Below are 20,353 nucleotides of genomic sequence, written 5' to 3'. Positions count from 1 at the left end.
CTCACCAGTCACACACACACACACAGACACACACACACACACACACAGACACACACAGACACACACACACACACAGACAGACAGACACACACACAGACACACAGACAGACACACACAGACAGACACACACACACAGACACACACACAGACAGACACAGACACACACACACACACAGACAGTGTAGATCCACCGTATGTGAGGACTGGGACTACAGATGAGTACCTAGGTTCCTTTAGTGACACTGTGTGTGATCATTCCGCAAGGACCACGCCCTCCTCCTCCTTCTCTCCTCTTAGCCTCGTCACACCTCCGTCAAAGTGCATTAGGAGGTGGTGGAGGTGTCTGTTTCCCTCTCCACCTCTCGTCTTCTCCCCCCCCAGCTTCTACATGTTTACAGGGGGGGGGGGGGGTTTACTGAGGGTGTAGAGCAGCCATCTTGGTAGAGGGACATTGGGTGCTGACTGGATCACACACAAGGTAGTCCAAGATAACATAACTTTGTTGCTATAACAACATCCTGGAGATTCCAGAATCTGGCACTTTGCTGGACTTGCCTTTGTGCACATGCATGTGACACTACACTTTTTAAAAAGGGTTATTTCTGTCTAATCTGTCGTGAGTGCCAGTTATATTAAAAAAAAATATATATATATATAAAAGTTAAAAAAATATATATATCTGGTGCTCGATAGTATTATTTTTTAAATGCGAAAACCTTTAAACACTTTTAAATTAATCTTTGCATGTAGCTCTTTACAATAACTTGTTAATGTACGTCATAAGTTGAAGTTTTCTTTTTGACTTTTGGTATGTCATGAACATAATTTAACCACAATATCCATGAATTATCAACAATTTGTACTTGCCTGTTTCCCTGGTCTTCCTTTGAATAAATAAATTGAAAAAAATGTTTTGTTGTGGTTCTCTTTACTTACGGTTTTAACTAGTTTTTAGTTGTTTGTTTTTTACTCATGGCTAAATATAGTGAAAATATTTTTTACCACGTGCATTTTGATAAGTGAAGACAGACACACGTCAACAGTTCCAGTGTGTTTTAATTCATCGTTTCCTCAGCAGTTAGAAGGCATTGTTGTCTTCGCACACCTCCAAGTGTCAGACTACAGTAAGGTTTCACGGAGAACAGGGAGGAAGAGGAGGAGGAGGAAGATCCCGCTTTCCGAGGTCGACACACACAGAGAGCCGTTCCACGTTCAGCTACAGTAACAGTCTCTAACGTCCAGGACAGAAACACACACACACAAGTCCACTAGTAAACAGCCAGTGTACATCGACACACACACACACACACACACACACACACGTAAAAGGTCCAAAAGTGAAAGGCTACACACACTACGAGGGGTCTCAGTGTGTGTTTATCAGCTGGCTGCATACGTGCTCCAGGATCTGAGAGTAGGCCTGATCCTTGGGGGCGTGGCCACTCAGGGAGCCCTGGGGAAGACAGCCAATCAGGTGAGGGGAAAAAATTAGAAAGCTAAGCAACTGACATCAAAATAACTATCAATATTTTTTCTTCCAAAAAGCTACTTTCAATGAGTCTGTGCTGGATTGATCTAGTCTGGGACAATGTGACCAATGTTCTATTCAGAGAATGCCCTCCAGCCAGACTCAATCAAACGATCCCAGATCTGCCTGTGTCTGATCGACAGCATCACACAGACCATCACCCCAGTCCCTCGCCTTCACCTTGATCTTGTCCATCATGGTGGTGTCTGGACACCAGTACTGCTGGAACTGGACCAAGTCGGGGGCAGCTCTGTAGAAGTCCACCAGCAGCATCTACACACCAAGGAGACCAGAGAGAGCCATCACTAGGAAGGTGTAGGCCAGGTTTACTGTAGTTCGGATAGGGTTAGGATGTAATATTAGATAAGTTCTGGGTCAAAAATAGAGAGAGAGAGAGAGAGAGAGAGAGAGAAAACTCCACATAAAGTGGTTGCTAAGTTACCATCTCATTGAGAACATCACTGGTGAGGAAGTTGTCCTGAACGTAGGTCACCTCCACCGCCACCGGTATCCCATAATCGTTAGGACGTTGCTACGGAGACGAGAGAGGTAGAAGAAGAGAGTGCGACATCCTTAAAACATATGAACAAAAGGATGACTTATGGTACGACGTGTTCTAGGACCACTGTCCAGCTTCTGGTCTTAGTGTTTCTGAACCAGGTTTCACTGTGCTGGTGTTAAGGGGTTTTGGATGTCGTGCAACACCATCGCTCACCTCCGGGGGGGGCACTACCCAGAACGGTGTGATGGTGGACGCTACCCCCTGGTTGCCATGGTAGTACGGACCTAAGACAGAGGAACAGGTTAGGATGCTGTGAACATTCAGCAGGTCGACGTTAAACACACCGGACCTTCAACCCACAACCATACAAGGCAGGCCCCAGATCCTAACCCAGAACCCAGACCACCTCACCCCAACGCACCACTTAGACCACCAGCCCCCACCACCCAGCCCCCACCACCCAGCCCCCACCTCCCACCTCCCACCACCCAGCCCCCACCTCCCAGCCCCCACCACCCAGCCCCCACCTCCCACCACCCAGCCCCCACCACCCAGCCCCCACCACCCAGCCCCCACCTCCCAGCCCCCACCTCCCACCACCCAGCCCCCACCTCCCAGCCCCCACCACCCAGGTCCCACCTCCCAGCCCCCAGCTCCCACAACCCAGCCCCCACCTCCCACCACCCAGCCCCCACCACCCAGCCCCCAACACCCACCACCCAGCCCCCAACACCCAGCCCTCACCTCCCACCACCCAGCCCCCACCCCCCAGAGCCCAGACACCAGGACATGCACCTCACCCCAGACCCTACCACAGATGAGGCCCAGGCAGGGCTGGAAGCCGTTGCTGCTGCCCTGCAGACGGAGCTGGTGGTCCATCTGGGAGTCGATGTCCTGGAGGGAGGGCAGGGCGGGGCCACGCGGGTGACTGTGGTACCAGCCCACCAATGACAGCCCTCGCATGAACAGGTTCTGGCAGATCTGTGGATATGATTGGAAAACACAGAGGGAGGGAGAGAGAGGTCAGGGATTTTACTTAATGTCAACTGTTCAATTGCGTGAATTAATAACTGATACTGAATTCGATATGTGTGTTCATGGTCTCGTCAGCATGGATGTACTGAGACTGCTGGCAGTTCGATGTGGTGTTCTCTATGTAGGTTCTCTTCAGGTTCCTTTATGGGGTTCCCTTCGTGATACTCTCTTGTTCAGCTCCAGGGTTCTCTACAGAGTATTCTCAGGTGTTCTCCAAGACGTTCTCTTCAGACGTTCCTTACCTCCTCCTCCACGGCCGATGCTGCCTCTCTGTCTCCCAGCCGCGTTCTACAAGGAAACGCCCTCAGAACCGTCAGCACTGTCCAGACGAAGAACACAGGAAGAGAGAGAGGAACATCAGGGGAGCTGGCGGGCGAGACCACGTGTCGCCACGGTGACCGTACACGCGTCGCCACGGTGACCGTACACGCGTCGCCACGGTTACCGTACACGCGTCGCCACGGTTACCGTACTCACGTTGCGTGTTGGTGTCCCAGCGTCCTCCCAGGTAGCCGACGACCTCGCTGGTGGTCAGGTGACAGTGGAAGTCCTGGTGAGGTCACACACACACACACACCAATCCCCCGTCACAGACGGCATAGTACAGACAGGACACACACTATCTTATATAAAATCAGATTTATAATCCCACAATATCCAGGATGCAGTTTACTTGTGTGTAAAAATGTGTATTGTTTACATTAACTTTTCTTCAGTTATTAGCGCTTCCGCATCAATGTATTGAATGAATCATTAAATGGAATTTGAGGGATAATTCTGATATTTCCAGGGTATAGTATTGTTGAGTATGGATGTAGATTCTAGTGTAGTTGTGCATCTGGACCCACCATGAGTAGAAGTACGTTACTGGAGACGGCTACGTTGAACGGCTGGAAGCGGTTTATGGCTGAGAAGGCAGAGAGCTCTACCAGAGTGTGGGGGTCCCTGTGAGGACATGCCAAAACAAAACTATCAACAGAATCACTCAATAAAATCTCAAATGTACCTGCATTTTAGAGAAGATTTAAAATGATAACCCCTTGTCTCAAGACACCTGCTGTGTCTAGGTAGCGCGCCTCCGGGGAGCCGGTAAGAGGTTAACACAGTCCGTACCTGCCAGCATCTCTGGTCCCCAGGGTGCAGTATCGAACCGGGATCCTCTCCCTGTCTCCTCTCCTGGGCAGCAGGCTGACGTCTGAAGCCAAGAAATATGGATTACACACCCAGGCTAGACACTGGACGAGTGTGAAAGCCTAGGTTGGTGTTGGGGTTCCCCCTGGGTTCCTCCTGGATTCCCCCTGGGTTCCCCCTAGGTTCCTCCTGGGTTCCTCCTCACCATGCAGCTCAGGTTTGGTCTTCTTGTTCTTCTCGTCCGGCACGAGCACTGTTTTCCCCTCCTCCTCCTCCTCATCGCCCAGGTCGTCATCCTCTCCCTCGCTTATCAGGCTCTGGCATCACAGGACATGTTTTTCTGGTATCAGTACTTTACTATTTGTTTTTCGGACAACTTTTTACTTTCACTTATATTTCATTTCATGTCTGCTCCCCCCCCCCCACTCCTCACCATGGCTGCGCTGGGCTGATATTTGTGCAGCCAGCTGGTTTTGTACTGGACCAGCTTCTGGCCGCGGTACCGTACCGACGCCCAGCCACAGCCGGACTTCTTGGCGGGGTTGACCAGCCTCTTGCAGTGGGTGGCCCAGGCGCTGGGGGAGTTGAAGATCTGGCCCGTCTCCACCCAGCGGATCTTGCCATCGTTCAGCAGATCACCAACAAACTTCTTACCCTAGTGGGGGTCAGATGGCTGAGCGGTTAGGGAGTCGGGCTATGAATCAGAAGGTTGTTGGTTCAATTCCCGGCTGTGCCAAATGAAGTTGTGTCCTTGGACAAGGCACTTCACCCTACTTGCCACAGGGGAATGTCCCTGTAATCACTATAAGATAAGAGCGTCTACTAAATGTAAACGTAGTAGATGGAGAGGGGGACGGAAAGGGGATGATTTCAATGAAGGCAGACAGATCATTGGGTAACACTTTCATTATTGTTGCAACTAGTGAAGTTGTCATTTGTATGTAGAGATAATGTTACCAGGTAAGGTATTGAGAGATTGGTAATGTTAGATGATAGTGTATTAACAAGTAATGTTATATGGTAATGTTAGATGGTAATGTATTGACAAGTAATGTTAGATGGTAGTGTATGGATGGGTAATGTTAGATGGTAGTGTATTGAGAGATAATGTTAGATGGTAGTGTATTGACAGGTCATGTTACCAGGTAGTGTATGGAGAGGTCATGTTACCAGGTAGTGTATGGAGAGGTCATGTTACCAGGTAGTGTATGGAGAGGTCATGTTACCAGGTAGTGTATGGAGAGGTCATGTTACCAGGTAGTGTATGGAGAGGTCATGTTACCAGGTAGTGTATGGAGAGGTCATGTTACCAGGTAGTGTATGGACAGCACCCCGTCCCCTGGCTCCACCAGTTCATCCTTCAGCAGAACTCGGAGGGTGATGCCCCTCCTGGTCAACAGGGAGCCTCGACCAGAGCAGTTCCTCAGGTCTGATTCCTCTCCTCCACTGAGATCCTCTTCTTCCTCCTCTCCCCCTTCCCCCACCACCTGTGGAGACAGGTCCGGCTCGGAGCCTGTGAAGACATCAAGGTTGACATTGACTATCCCCCAACAAACTGAAACTTTGATCGGACACGTTTATAAGATTTGTGGTGATTATGTTGTAATGTATAATAAAACTGTCAGGCATATTGAGAATCACAACCTCGCCAACCCAAATTACAAAGGATTATAAAAACACATAATTGCCATGAAAATTAAAGAGGTTGAAGCCAAAGGTCAAGTTGATCGACCCATGCAAAACAGACATCACCCCACATCAACGCTTATTCTGTCTCAGTTGATGTTTCGTTTTTTCTCAATATTGACAGCGGCAAAGAGAACTCTAGTTCGCCTACTGTTTGCAAAAATGCCCGCTCTCATTAAGCTCACATATATAATATAGAAACCGGTATTTCAGTGCGGACAAAAAGTGTTAATCTTTTGTTGGGATAGTGATTTAATTGAATGTCATTAATTGCTATTAGGTAATAAATTAGATTGAATGTGACCGGGCTTTGTTTTCCACGTCTCCTAAGGACACACTGTTCCTTCATTCCCCGCAATGCGAGGCCCGTGTGAAGGATCTGACATATTCCCCAGAACAATAATTAAAATCTCTGTCTTATCATTCTCACCCATATGTCTGAAAGCGTCGGAAAGCGGCTTAATATCCAACTTCGTCAAAACGTTCTCTGTTCGGGGCACTTCGAAGCTGTGCTAAGAATGTATTTTTCAAAGATAGGCAGATTGGCTGGACTACAATTCTTCAGTTGGCACAGCTATTATACATAAACATAAAATGAAGGCGTCTAGTGTCTGCAGTGTAGTTTCCTTGTTGTGTTGCTTTAATGTCAATTCCCCTCCCCTTTCTTTCTCCCTCTCTCCCGTCCTTGTCATTCTCTCCGGCAGGAACTGCCCCTAAACGCTCAACTCGTATTGTCTGTTTGCCCACCCCTCGCTTTCCACGCGGTATCCATTAAGGAGTGGAAATAGAGGAAAAATATATACTATTAATAGCCTACGTTGAATGATGACAAAATACTAATAGTTCGTCCATTAGTCAATACATGCTTCCGGGAGTGAGTGTCACACAATGCTAGTGATTGCTCGTGGGTTGCACGATATCGCTGTAAATTCAAGAGCAAAATGCATTTATAATAGACCGGTCAAGGTTAGGTTACTGTATGTAGTGGCTTAAGCATTTACAAATAAAATATATTGTAGCGTAGCCTAATAGGCTAATTAACCAACAGTAGCCTGATAAAAGGATGATCTCGATGTGCATTGGTTTTAAAATTATTCATTTCTACATAACGAATTTAACCATCGTATTTGACTAGCTTTTAATTATTTTAAATGGTTAATTAACTTCCGAGCAGCTAATTAGCAATTTAGCAAACTGATTCATTTGCTATCTTTGGTTATCGTTTTCACTTTTCAGATGAAATGCTGCATCTGCCGCCGCCGGTCACTATAGGCAAACACAGGACGACGTCCCTCCAGAACTAGTCTAAAATATGCCGTCTGGATAGGCTACTTGATCCCTTCTGTGTTACAATCTGGAGTTCGCTTAAATCGCGTTTGAGGAGAACTAACGGTGACACTGCCAGAATAAACAACAGAATACAGCAGAAGACTCGCAAAAAGAGTTTGACTGTTCCAGAGAAATCAGTAACGGTACAATATCAAGGCGGTGTAACGGAAGCCGTGGAGGGATCAACTTCATTTTCAAAACTGCAGTTTTAAACGAAACCACACGGCGGCGTCCGCATGACATTGCACTATATGCAACCTCCAGTCCCCCCCCCCCCCCCCCCCCCTTCAATCTATCTTTCTCTCTGTCTCTGTCTCTCTTTCTCTCTCTGTCTGTCTAAACTGATTGGGAGTAGGCTTCCCTGCAGTCTGCGGTTTCTCTCTGATACTTAAGTCGTTTCTGCAGAGGAAGGGCGTTTTTAACAGTATTGTTGGAGCTTCAGAACGCGAAAGTGTGTCGCTTTGGTTCTTTGTTTTCTTCAGCAGCAAAAAAAAAACGAAACAAAACCTGTATCATTTGAATGTAGGCTGTATTAATAGCTGCTATTTCCTTTGGAGAAGTGAGAACGTCAGGGCCTCCCTGGACGCTTGGGTCTCTACCCAGCATTTAGATCACGTCGCAAACTAGCTTGAGGACAAATAAGTCAAGTAGGTCAGTTGGACAAAATGAACCTTACATATACAAAGGTTATACAAACAGTGTCAGTGTTCTCGATTTCAACTAGAAAATACATTTTAAGCATTGTTGGAAAAACTGCTGAGTACAGTTGGAAACTTTAATGAAATCTGTCCAACTTTTACTGCAAGAGGTGCGTCGATAGATAGCCTACACTTCACTTAATTTTTTTTAACCCTTGATACCACAAAAGTTTCTTATTCACTGTTCATCACTAGGAATGACTATTAATAACACACAGAGATCACCTTTCTCGTCAAAAAGTGTTAGTTTAGTTTGTCTTCCCCAGAGACCAATGACTGGCATTAGTAGTAGGAGCTTTATTGAGTGCGGTTGAGTGGTTATGGGCAAGCGTGTGTGTGTGTGCGTATGGGCGTGTGAGCATGTGTGATATCTTTCCATCCAAGCCGAAGTGTGAAACTACTACTACTGCCATCTGACAGGAAACCCTGGGAGGGGCCCCTTTCTCACTTCTGAGAAAGATTGGGTAAATAAGGGCCCCGACACAGACCTGTGTCCGTCTAGCAGCAGAAGGTGTTTTGTAACACTTGCATTTATACATTAAAAGTCTGCATTAGCATTAAAGGAACCACACTGAGCTGGGTGTTTCTGCTGGCGGTGTTACGGTGAACACCGTTGCCTTGCACCTTCTTCCAGCCACTGAACATTCGCACTACTTTTTACTAACTGTACATCCACTTATATACTTGGTCCGTGGTATTCACTGTGCCTATCTCTTCATTTAGCACTACCTCGCTGCTGTTACTGCACATATCGTATTACTGCACATCTTATTGCTGTACGTATCCTTTTATTTATATATCACTTTTCTTTATATATATATATATACGTACTCTAACTGCTTTATTTGCACTTCTGGTTGATGCTAATCTGCTTTTCGTTGTCTTTTGTCGTCTTTCGTGTACTCTGTGCAATGACAATAAAGTTGTGAGTTGTGCACTCTCTATCACACACACACACAGACAGGAGCCTGCTAGATTATTCAAGATAGACAATCCTAATCTGTCTGATATCCGTGCAGACCCCATCCACCACCACACACACACACACACACACACTCACACACACACACACACACACACACCAAATGATGAACAGACTCTAGGATCATGTGCTGGGCTGGTGTGTTGTAAGTGCTGTGCCCTAAAGGATGGGAAGGAGAGGGGGGGGGGAGAGGGGGGGGGGGAGGGGGGGGGGTAGCTTGGGCAACCGGACAGGATGTTGCATACAGCAGGTAGTGTAAATAGCCTCAGAATGCTGGGAATGCTGTTCCAGATGCTGACATGATGACTTGACAAAAGTTGTTCATCACAGCTGTGACATGTTAAAGTCATACAGAACCGGCCGCTGCAGGTAGGGTTTATTTGTATCCAGATTCTGACGGGGATTTATAAAGCAGAGGCACAATTTCACAATTTAAGTGTTTTCTAGTCCAGGGATGTGATGAAATTGCAATACTACAAATACAACCTCATGTATCTTGTGTCTGTGTGTATTTGCGTGTGTGTGCGTGTGTGCGTGCTATGGGTGTAACCTTCAGAACCACCTAAACTACTTCCTCATGCACTACAGAAGAAAACATCTGCCCAAGCTATAGTAACAGAAAGCATGGCACACACACACACTCACACACACTCACCATCTGCCTGAGCAACATCATCACTGCTACAGTAAGTTCAGGTATCTTCTATTGCTTAGTGACTAAGAGTCCACAACTTTAATGTATTCATATTGATTTAAGAACATTTGAAATATTAGTGTTTTTGGTGATTGATATAAACTTGAGAACATATTTTATTAATATTTTTAGATATCACACTACATTAAGCTTGTAGAAACTGTTCCCTCTTGAGCTTTAACAATTTTATGTTTCGTGTACAAACTGTTACTGCATATGCATTAGTATTTTAGTAAAAAGTAAAAACAACGTATTGTTAAATGGAAACAATCTGCACGGTTACCCTTTGTCTAAAACTGTGAAATTCTGATGGCATAAAAGTATAAATACAGACAATTTAATTTTTTGTTTAATTAAAGTGATCATTGTTTAGTTTGTCTGAGACTATATAAAAAAAACTGTTTTTCAGGCCAAAGAATTTTCCTTGTGTGCTGATTTAAATCCCCCTGTTGCTGAGCAACCTACCTCTGGCTCCTCCCCCAAAGCCCAGTGGTATTGGCTGCTGTGTCAGATGATGGCATGTGTGAATGTGAGCATGTTAAAGGATGTGTTCTTCATGAATGTCTCTGTTGCTTGTGTCCAGGTGTGGTGTGACCCAGCCTAGCCCCTGTGCTGCCTTGAGGAGGGTGTTAGCCTGAGACATCTGAGCACAGATCAGGAGTTACACACTTACTCACTTACCCAGCTCACAGAAGCCCAGTCTGGGAAGCCCAGCCTAGCCCAGCCCAGCCCAGCCTAGCCCAGCCCAGCTTAGCCCAGCCCAGCCCAGCCCAGCCCAGCCCAGCTTAGCCCAGCCCAGCCCAGCCCAGGCCAGGCTTGCCCAGCTCAGCTCAGCCCAGTCATGGATGCCTTCTCTTTTCTCAACTCCCCGTCATCCTGCCCCAGCATCTACCACCTCCCCGGCCCCCCTGGTGTCGTCCCCGCTGGTAACCACACCTCCTCGCCCCTCCTCCCCTCCTCCTCCAGCCACCTGATCCTGGAACACTATAACCACACGGGCCGTCTCCAGCACCGCCCCGACCCCCGGCCCGGGCACGTCAGCATCACCATGGTGATCTCCCTCATCATCAGCGTCGTCATCATCCTGGAGAACCTGCTGGTGCTCGCCGCCGTCTTCTCCCGCATCTGCCACAGCCGGCGCTGGCTGTACGTGTGCCTCGCCAACATCACGCTCAGCGACCTCCTGGCGGGCGCCGCCTACGTCCTCAACATCTGCATGTCGGGCAGCAAGACCTTCCGCCTCAGCCCCTCCCTCTGGCTGTTCCGGGAGGGCGTGCTCTTCGTGGCCCTGGCTGCGTCCATCTTCAGTCTGCTGCTGATCGCCGTGGAACGCTACACCACCATGATGAGGCCCCAGCACGCCCGGCGCTCCGCAGGGCGTTCCTGTCGCATCTACGGCCTGGTGGCGCTGTGCTGGGTGCTAGCCCTCGCCATCGGCCTGCTCCCCCTGCTGGGCTGGAACTGCATCTGCCGCCTGGACAGCTGCTCCACCCTGCTGCCCCTCTACTCCAAGAACTACGTCCTGTTCGCCCTCGTGGTCTTCCTCCTCATCCTGTTGGCCATCGGCGTGCTCTACGGCGCCATCTACTGCCACGTGCGCCGCAGCACGGAGATGGGCTCTCAGCGTGGCCGCAAGCGCTCGCTGGCCCTCCTCAAGACGGTTATCTCCATCGTGGGCGTGTTCCTGCTCTGCTGGGGCCCCTTATTCCTCCTCCTATTGGTCGACTACTTCTGCACGTCGCGGCAGTGCGCCCCTCTCTTCAGCGCCGATTGGTTCATCGGCCTGGCGGTGCTGAACTCCGCCCTCAACCCCGTCATCTACTCCCTGGGCAGCGCGGAGCTGCGGAGAGCCATCGCCGGGATGCTGTGCTGCTGCTGTCTGAGGGCGGGGCTGTGCCGGCCCGACACCTTCCTGTCTAAGGAGACCAGCAGTACGTCGGAGAGCCGACACAGCAGCATGAGGAACAGCTTCAGTAAGACCAGGAGTCTGAGCGTGACGGTCAGCCCGCCCACGCCCGCCAAGACCCCCAAGAAGCACCGCCGAAGCTCCACAACATCCTGCCTGTCCAGTGGGTAGGAGGGGCAGGAGACCAAGGGACCAGGGGACCAGGAGACCAGGGGACCAGGGGACCAGGGGACCAGGGACCAGGGGGACCAGGGGACCAGGAGACCAGGGGACCAGGGGGACCAGGGACCAGGGGACCAGGGGACCAGGGACCAGGGGGACCAGGGGACCAGGAGACCAGGGGACCAGGGCTGGGTTAGTGTCTGGGTGGGGGGGTGAGTGTGTGGGAGTGGGTGTGGGTTTGTGAGGGTGTGTGTGAGGATCAAATCAGAATGTATTTGTATAGCCCTTTTTACACGAAAGTATGTCACAGATAGCTTAAGGTCACAGAGGGTGTGGGGGGGTGTGTGAGTGTGTGTGGGGATGTGTGAGCGTGTGTGTGTGAGGATGTGTGTGTCTTTGGGGGTTTCGTGGGTGTGTGTGGGTTTGGTTTTTAAGGTGTTGTCGTCACCACACACACACACACGGGGATGCATGTGTTTTCAGAAACGAATTCAGTTGAGCATGATTTGTCACATTTTCACGTTTGATATTTTATGATGTGATTATTATACGATGTGATGTTCTGTGGTTAAGTGTGCTTTCATATGTTCGTGAATTCAGGTTAGATGTATTTTTGCACTCCAGAAGAAGTTAGTTCACTGTTTTTAATGAAGATTTGAACATTTGGGTATTGATTATTGTCTGAAAATTATACCATTTACAGTTTTTCATTTACTCGTGCATTATTTTTTCTCAGTTTAAGTCTGAGAATGTTTCTCAGTTATTGTCGGCTGTTGTAAAGAGTATTCTTTCCACTGCAAGAAAAATTGTAGCACTGTAACATTTACTGTCACTGTATCATACAGGCCTGAAATAATACAAATAAATGGTTTTATTATTAAGTTCCTGGAAATTTCTTTGCACAAACACTTCTTGAGTATTCTGAAATGACTGTATGATATTTATCGAACAAACCAACCCAGTGATTTCATTTGAGCATATACTACCATTGACCACTAGAGGGAAACAGGTGTGTGGAAATGGACTTGGTTCCGTGTCGGTCATACATGTGGATTAGAGACATGGGATCATGCAGAAACACCTGTCTCTGCTTAGTGATGCTTTGACTGAGGCTGAGTGTGTGTGTGTGTGTATTCGTTTGTGTGTGTGTACAGATGTGAGTGTGTGTGTGTGTGTGTGTGTGTGATTTCTCTCTAAGCCATGTTCTCTGCTGTACTGGGACAATGTTGACGTAGGTAGACACTTACTTACAGTTCCCTCTGTGACTGTACCTGTGTATGTGTGTGTATGTGTGTACCTGCCACTCTCACACACATTCACCAGTAACAAAGCTGCTTGTTTAACCCTTTCAAATCACTGGTCTTATTTATATCACACATTTACAAACCAGATCTTTCGAAAGCATCCACTTCACATACGACCAAACATGTTGCATTAGACAGTATGAACATGACTGTACACAACACGCATGCATTTTTCATTCATGTGAAATGTTCTCTTCAGTATTTATACAATACATCATTGTTATGTTGGTTCATGGGAAACCTTCTCATGTGTCACATGACAACAACCCAACATCTTTTATTCAAGTTCTCTTTGTCTCGTGTGATGTCAATTCTAGATCTGACATAAGTGTATTTTTCATCAGGCAGAATGTTGTCCTTCCAGGGAGAGGTCCTAAATCTGTGATCGGAGAAACATGTCAACGTGCTGCTGGTGCAAACACAGATGGGATTTACATTTACCAACATTTGTAAGAAAACCAGGTGTGAGTCCTTTGTTGCTGTTCTGCTATTTCAGGACCCTCTCTCTCTCTCTCTCTCTCTCTTTGTCTCTCTCTCTCTCTCTCTCCCACCCCCACGTCTCTGACAGAAGGGAAAGAGATGACATCAGGGTAGTGAGGGCACAGGCAGCTTTTGAATGGGCTGTGTTTGGCTGAATGACCGCAGATCATTCCTCATGCCAGACGCTTGACCAATCACAGGCTGTGTACACACCGGGTGTTCTAGAGTGCGATCACTCCTGATCGCTTACGTCGCCAGCCTCCTCAGGACAGGTCGGCTCCCGAACATTCATGACGGGAGTCAGACCAAACTGAGAACCAAGCAGAGAGGGTGTGTGGTCCAGACTTGTCCACAACAAGTATTTGCATACAAGACCATTTTGTGTGTGTGTGTGTGCACATGTGTGTTTATGTGTGAGGGTGTGAGAGCTGTTGAAAACAGTCAAACGTGATCAGATCTGATGTACACATCACTAACCCACATGTGCATGTTCTCTCTCTCTCTCTCTCTCTCTCTCTCTCTCTCTCTCTCTCTCTCTCTCTCTCTCTCTCTCTCTCTCTCTCTCTCTCTCTCTCTCTCTCTCTCTCTCTCTCTCTCTCTCTCTCTCTCTCTCTCTCTCTCTCTCTCTCTCTCTCTCTCTCTCACACACACACACACACACACAAAGAATGTCACATACACATCACCACACCTACACACAAACCCCCCTCCACCACACACACACAACCTCAGACTTACACCTACACTCAGATAACCGCAGACAACCTCACAGTCAATGATGCGCGCACACACCCACACACACACACACCCACACACCCGGAGCAGCAGACAAAACCTGTTCCCAACCTTGGGTGCATAAGTCTGGGCATCTCTCCTCGTCCTCCCTCCCCCCTCCTCCCCCCTCCTCTCTCTCCCTTCCTCCCTCCCTCCCTTTTCCCCCCTCCTCTCTCTCCCTCCTCCCCCCTCCTCCCCCCTCCTCTCTCTCTCTCCCTTCCTCCCTCCCTTTCCCCCCTCCTCTCTCTCCCTCCTCCCCCCTCCTCCCCCCTCCTCTCTCTCCCTTCCTCCCTCCCTCCCTTCTCCCTCCTCCCCCTCCTCTCTCTCCCTTCCTTCCTCCCTCCTCCCCCCTTCCCCCTCCCTCCTCCTCCCCCTTCCCTCTCCCTTACTCCCTCCTCCCTCTTGTTGGCTGCTGCGCCCCACTTAACTGATTGTGTTGTGAAAGATGCCTGGCACAAACATTCCTGAAGTCCCTGAAGTGTATTCTCTGAGAGAGGAAGGTCAGCTTGAACATCAGACTCACCTAATGCCACTTGGCTCCTCGCTGTCGGGAGAGGAACGACTCTGGAAGAGCAAGCCACTGACCCCCACCAGAGACACGGCGCAGTACAGAAACACAGTGCTACTGTAGCCTGTGTATGGTGAAACTCACTCCTCAAGTATGTAACAGGCCACCCGCGTCAACCAAGTGCTTGCTTTTCGTTGGCGTAGTTGGTAGTGGTGGCGCTTGGGAAGTCAGAGGTGGTGAGTTCGACTCCCGTATACCTCTGATGGAACTTGCAAGACCACGTCTGTTACACTACTCCACCACACCACAACTCAAGTGTTTCCAGAGAGCACTTCAAAGACATGCCAAGGCACATTTGTTGTTGCCACCGAAGGTTCAGTCAAGACACTCATGTGTTTGTTGATGACCATACATGGAAACAGGTTTGACTTTGGCGGTGGTGTTGTACCGAAAATGGTGACAAATGATAGCGTTGGGGTGAGGAAAAAAGCTTGGAATGAAAATGTCTTCAAATAAAAAAGCTGACATAACCAAAATGGGGAGGAGGGAGGATCTGAATCACGTCTCTTCACGGGGCCCAACATTTTCATCAGTGCCCCTGTTCAGCTCACTGGACCACCCAGTTTGAAGGAGTTCTGACGGACAGCGCGACACGTGCTGGTTATGAAACAGGAGTGATCCGACACAGACCTGGCCTGGTCTGGTCTGGTCTGGTCTGGCCTGGTCTGGCCCAGGTTTAACCACACAGCTGCTCCTCCCCATCTCACAACCAATTACCAAGGCCTGGTCAGACACACAAGCAGACCCCAAACCACAGAGACCAGATCACACAGCAGAGAGGAAGAGAGAGGGGAAGGAAGGAAAGAGGGAGAGGTAGAGAGAAAGGGAGGTGGGAGAGAGGGAGGGAGGGAGGGGAAGAGAGAGGGAGAGCAGGAGGAAGAGAGAGGGAGAGAGGGAGGGAGAGAGAGAGGAAGAGAGAGGGAGAGAGTGGGGGAAGAGAGAGGGAGGGAGAGAGGGAGGGAGGGAGAGAGAGGGAGAGAGAGAGGAAGAGAGAGGGAGGGAGGGAGAGGGAGGGAGGGAGAGAGAGGGAGAGAGTGGGGGAAGAGAGAGGGGAAGGAAGGAAAGAGGGAGAGGTAGAGAGAAAGGGAGGTAGGAGAGAGGGAGGGAGGGAGGGGAAGAGAGAGGGAGAGCAGGAGGTAGAGAGAGGGAGAGAGGGAGGGAGAGAGAGAGGAAGAGAGAGGGAGAGAGTGGGGGAAGAGAGGGAGGGAGATCGAAAAATGGGAAGAGGTGGAGTTGAGCGAGAGCCCTAAAGCAGATGAGGATGACCAGAATGACCACATCATGAAGTCTGCTCAACCTCAGCGCCCGGAGATGAAAACAGATTTGACATCGCTATGGAGACCAAAATGAGAGACGAGGCAAAAGAAGAGAGGAGATGCTTGGTTGATGGTGTGTGAGTGAGTGAGTGTGTGTGTGTATGTGAATGTGTGTGTGAGTGAGTGTGTGTGTCAGATCCACTGGTTGTGACAGAGGTACTTCTTGTGACCTGAAGCAGTTGGCTGGTGAACCACACAGGCTCTAAACCTTCACAGTGCTCTTTGAAGCACTTCACAGTAAACGTCCACGCCTCAACTCCCCAAGCAGCAACAGACCACAAGAAAGGACACGGCTACCTCAGTGAAAAGACTAAACCAACACCAAGGAGACCAAACGTTGAGAAGATGGCGTTATTCACTTTATTCGCTGGCGTGAAGACACAGGACTTACATGCCTGCCGACTGTGGGTCTGTGACGTTCACTGTGGACAGTAGAGATGGATCCTCTTGAAGCCGATTGGGCGTGCTGCATCTTGTTGCTGCGTGCTGATTAGAGGGCGAAGGCGCTGTGATGATGCAGGACAGGGGCTCCACTCCTGTTCCTGCTGAACTGAGCCAGTTCTCAAACGACACTGAAACCAGTTCAGTAGGCACAGGAGGGTACAGCCCTAGACCAGCGCGCAGCTCTCTCTCTCTGTCTCTGTCTCTGTCTCTCTCTTTGTCTCTCTGTCTCTCTCTGTCTCTCTCTGTCTCTCTCTGTCTCTCTCTGTCTCTCTCTGTCTCTCTCTGTCTCTCTCTCTGTCTCTCTCTCTGTCTCTCTCTGTCTCTCTCTGTCTCTCTCTGTCTCTCTCTGTCTCTCACACACACACACACACACACTCTCACAGACACTCTCACAGACACACCAACAGCCACACACTCACCAGGCTCTCTCTGCTGCCGTCATCGCAGATCCAACCACTTCGCCCCGGGCACTGAACTTAGCCACTGTGAACAACACACAGCAGGGATCACTGCTCACCAATCAGCTAAGCTCTGAGCCTGGAGCGAGACCATGCTGATCCATTCTGACACCCCCTGGATGCTCTGTACAGCACGGTTGGGGGCGGTGGGAGGGGTGGGGGGAGCAGTGGGGGGGTGCAGTGGGGGGGTGCAGTGGGGGGGTGCAGTGGGGGGGTGCAGTGGGGGTCGGTGGGGGGGCAGTGGGGAGGCAGTGGGGAGGCTGTGGGGGGGGGGGGCGGTGGGGGCAGAAGGTGGAAACTTAGGTTAGGGTTCTGTAGTTCCTTAGGGTTCGGTAATTTGTCATCGTTCCTGAAGAGGTTGTGTTTGTTGCCGTAGAGACCAGTTACAGGAAGCAGATAGTCTTTTGCCTTAGGGTGTGAAGCAGGCAGACAGAATCTCATTGGTTCTACAGCTGTAAGTTAACACACATTCCAGACTGTGATACATGATATTTCCCCCCAAATGTATACATTGTGCAAAATTGGACTTTCAATGCCTTCCACTTCCATTCCAGGTGGTGGAGGGAGAGAGGGAGAGAGAGAGGGAGAGAGAGAGAGCGAGAGAGAGAGAGAGAGAGGGGGGGGGGGAGAGAGGGAGATGAATGGATTTCAAGCCCAACAGCTTACAGGCATTACATTCTTTTGAGGGGAGAAACTTGTTTGTTGTTTTCTCTGTAAGAAGCTAATACAAGCAGTTAATCACCAGTAAGCATGTATGTGTGGGCGTGCGAGAAACCAACAAAGAAAAAGAGAGGGGGAGAGAGAGAGTGAGAAAGAAAGAAAGAAGGTAGGCCTGAAAACAGCTCTGATCAACACCTGCTGGTGGTGGTGGGGCAGGGTGGTGGTGGGGCAGGGGGTTGGTGGGGCAGGGTGGTGGTAGGGCAGGGGGTTGGTGGGGCAGGGGGGTGGTGGGGCAGGGTGGTGGTGGGGCAGGGGGGTGGGGCAGGGTGGTGGGGCAGGGTGGTGGTGGGGCAGGGTGGTGGTGGGGCAGGGGGGTGGTGGGGCAGGGGGGTGGTAGGGCAGGGTGGTGGTAGGGCAGGGGGGTGGTGGGGCAGGGTGGTGGTAGGGCAGGGGGGTGGTAGGGCAGGGGGTTGGTGGGGCAGGGTGGTGGTGCGGCAGGGTGGTGGTGGGGCAAGGGGGTGGTGTGCCCAGGTCTCCTTGCGATGCCGTGAGAGGGTGGAAATCCCTGGCAATGTGATTTTCATTACAGTCTGTTTACCAAATCACTGTGCCAGGAACCCACCCCACCACAGCCAGACCCACAGCATAGCTCCCTCCCTGCCTCCCTCCCTGCCTCCCTCCCTGCCTCCCTCCCTGCCTCTCTCCCTCCCTGCCTCCCTCCCTCCCTCCCTGCCTCCCTCCCTCCAACCCTTCCTGCCTGCCCCTCCTTCCCTTTCTTCCCTCCTGCCCCACCATAGACCCCTCTTGCCACCACTGTAGCCCCCTCCTGCCTCCCTGCCACACTGCCTCGGGCTTCCAGATGCTTCCGTATGCAGCTGTGGAACACCTGTGACCAGTGGGGGCTCCCTTCCTGCAGAGAGAGAGAAAGAGACAAAAGACACTTTTAGAGTACAGCAGGTACTGTGGTGTCCATGCAGAGAGTACCAAACGGTATCAGTCAATCACCCACGCTTTGACACTCTGCTGGGCACCAAGGTGTTAGTTCTGGGTTCCAAGTTCCAAGTTCTGGGTTCTTAATTCCGTAGATCCGAAAGAGTAACAGTGGTAGGTTGTCAGTAGCAACAGACGACGGCTGGGACGTTCTCATCCAGCTGCTCAGATTTGTATCCAACACGAGAGAGAAAACACATGCTTTGTTTGGACTGGAGCTAGGAACTAGGAACTAGGAGTCAGGATGTAGGAACTAGGAGCTAGGAACCAGAAACCAGCAGCTAGAAACTTAAACTAGGAACACCGTCTGTAGAAATGTGCAGGTGAGTATGAAGCCGTCCAAACAGAAACCATGCCAACGAGACCACCGGACACCTGGCTGGCACGCCACATCACCTGGACCAAAACACAGCCAGTAAACAATCACACGAGAGGTGGAGGGTTTATGACACTTATATGTACTTTGAAAAAGAGAACAATCTAGAAGCAAGGAACTGAGTGTAAGTGCTCTCTGATGAAGGAGAAATTCAGACATCATCTGATTTATCTGAGACAGAACGTGAGGGTCGCTAACTTTTCTCTAAGCTGCTGTAGCTGTTGTTGTTTTCCCTTAAGAGGAACATTCCTGGGCCTGTTTAATGACAGGACAGTTGTGTGTGTGTATGTGTGGTGTGTGGTGTGTGTGTGTTTACATGCGTGGGAGAGACAGGAGGGTACCAGACCAGACTGTAACCAATCATCTCTCTTTATGACATCCTGACGATCATGTGTGTGTGTTTTAGTGTGTGTGTGTGTTTTAGTGTGTGTGTGTGTTTTAGTGTGTGTGTGTGTTTCAGTGTGTGTGTGTGTTTTAGTGTGTGTGTGTATGTACTGTACACTCCTAATGCTAATGTTGTGACCGTAAAATACCACGCTAGTTCTACAGGAGACAAACAACATTCAGCACGAAGACTCAATAAAAGAATCAAATCTAATCAAACGTCATTTGTATTGTCCTTTAAAATCAGACTGCATGTTATTTCCATATGACCAGACTAGCACCAGTAAACTGACACTGAGGCAGAATGGAGTCCCAGTATTCTGGCAAAGCCAGTGAGAACCAAAGGAAGATTTGCAAAGTCTTCTGGATCCATACATGGTCTCTGCCTAAGTGGGACTGTTCTGACTGCTTTCAACAGGAACGTGATAATCTTGTGTGTAAAGTATGTAACAGTCTGGCTCTGACTGGACATGCTGGTGCAGAATTCTTCCAGCCAGGGAAATATGTCCCTTCCTATAAGACTCTGTGTTAACACCTTGGCACCTCTCTCCTTCACCTCCCTCACTTCTCTCCCACACCTCCCTCCCTCTCCACCCTCCAAAACTCACCAAATGGTTTGATGAGAGAACTGCTCACCCACACACACACAGATACAACACTCACCCATACAGAGAAATACTGTAGTCAAGTGAACAAGTAGTCACTCATAGCAGCCAAGCAAAACAAAACAGAGAAACACAGAGAGAGAGAGCTGGAAAAAGAAAGAGAGGGAGAACGAGAAAATGAGAGAGAAAGAATCATAATAGCATAATGAGAGGGAGTAGTCTTCTGATTTGACGTCTAATGGCACGTCACACATAGTTCTTCTGAAACTATCTCCCACCTCTCACTGTCTCCTCAGCACCCACAGGACTTGTGCTGGCGGGTTGTGGGCATGTTAGCCAGG

The 20,353-nt window shown here is 49.6% G+C and overlaps 2 protein-coding genes and 1 long non-coding RNA gene across 5 annotated transcripts; 1 reads left to right on the top strand and 2 right to left on the bottom strand.

The window, feature by feature from the left end:
• Nucleotides 1–1,038: 1,038 nt before the first annotated feature.
• mpnd (MPN domain containing) lies at nucleotides 1,039–7,355 on the bottom strand. 3 transcript variants are annotated; one of them, XM_084675430.1, is made up of 14 exons: nucleotides 6,313–7,355; nucleotides 5,507–5,709; nucleotides 4,630–4,851; nucleotides 4,402–4,513; nucleotides 4,179–4,260; nucleotides 3,914–4,010; nucleotides 3,543–3,615; nucleotides 3,308–3,384; nucleotides 2,831–3,011; nucleotides 2,244–2,314; nucleotides 1,971–2,060; nucleotides 1,709–1,801; nucleotides 1,354–1,453; nucleotides 1,039–1,231 (listed from the first exon to the last, which is right to left on the bottom strand). In XM_084675430.1, exons 1-13 carry the CDS (start codon nucleotides 6,314–6,316, stop codon nucleotides 1,367–1,369), a joined length of 1,392 nt encoding a protein of 463 aa, XP_084531556.1. In that variant the 5' UTR covers nucleotides 6,317–7,355; the 3' UTR covers nucleotides 1,039–1,231; nucleotides 1,354–1,366. The 3 variants fall into 3 exon arrangements, with proteins under 3 accessions (XP_084531556.1, XP_084531555.1, XP_084531557.1); XM_084675429.1 differs by having other exon boundaries at nucleotides 1,039–1,453; XM_084675431.1 differs by having other exon boundaries at nucleotides 1,039–1,453; nucleotides 2,843–3,011.
• A 3,071-nt stretch (nucleotides 7,356–10,426) lies between these two features.
• On the top strand, nucleotides 10,427–11,662 carry s1pr4 (sphingosine-1-phosphate receptor 4). The gene has a single exon (XM_084676036.1). It carries the CDS (start codon nucleotides 10,427–10,429, stop codon nucleotides 11,660–11,662), a length of 1,236 nt encoding a protein of 411 aa, XP_084532162.1.
• Nucleotides 11,663–12,987: 1,325 nt separating this feature from the next.
• Nucleotides 12,988–14,325, bottom strand: LOC146254327 (uncharacterized). The gene is made up of 3 exons (XR_014731482.1): nucleotides 14,284–14,325; nucleotides 13,651–13,747; nucleotides 12,988–13,336 (listed from the first exon to the last, which is right to left on the bottom strand). It is a non-coding gene; the product is annotated as an uncharacterized LOC146254327 (long non-coding RNA).
• Nucleotides 14,326–20,353: the final 6,028 nt, after the last annotated feature.

Source organism: Hypomesus nipponensis, chromosome 16 (assembly GCF_054491055.1).
Source record: "Hypomesus nipponensis isolate SF chromosome 16, ASM5449105v1, whole genome shotgun sequence".
In the NCBI taxonomy this organism is placed as follows: Eukaryota; Metazoa; Chordata; class Actinopteri; order Osmeriformes; family Osmeridae; genus Hypomesus; species Hypomesus nipponensis.
Note: the sequence above shows the minus strand (reverse complement) of the source record. Positions and strands in the feature narration are given on the sequence as shown.

Excerpts from the sequence above, each read along its gene's own strand:
- mpnd (XM_084675429.1), bottom strand. Across the intron at positions 4,261-4,401 it reads GACCAAACCTGAGCTGCATG|ACGTCAGCCTGCTGCCCAGG; the intron begins GTGAGGAGGAAC and ends TCTTGGCTTCAG. Across the intron at positions 2,061-2,243 it reads GGGTAGTGCCCCCCCCGGAG|CAACGTCCTAACGATTATGG; the intron begins GTGAGCGATGGT and ends TCGTCTCCGTAG.
- s1pr4 (XM_084676036.1), top strand. The coding sequence starts at position 10,427 with ATGGATGCCTTCTCTTTTCTCAACTCCCCGTCATCCTGCCCCAGCATC.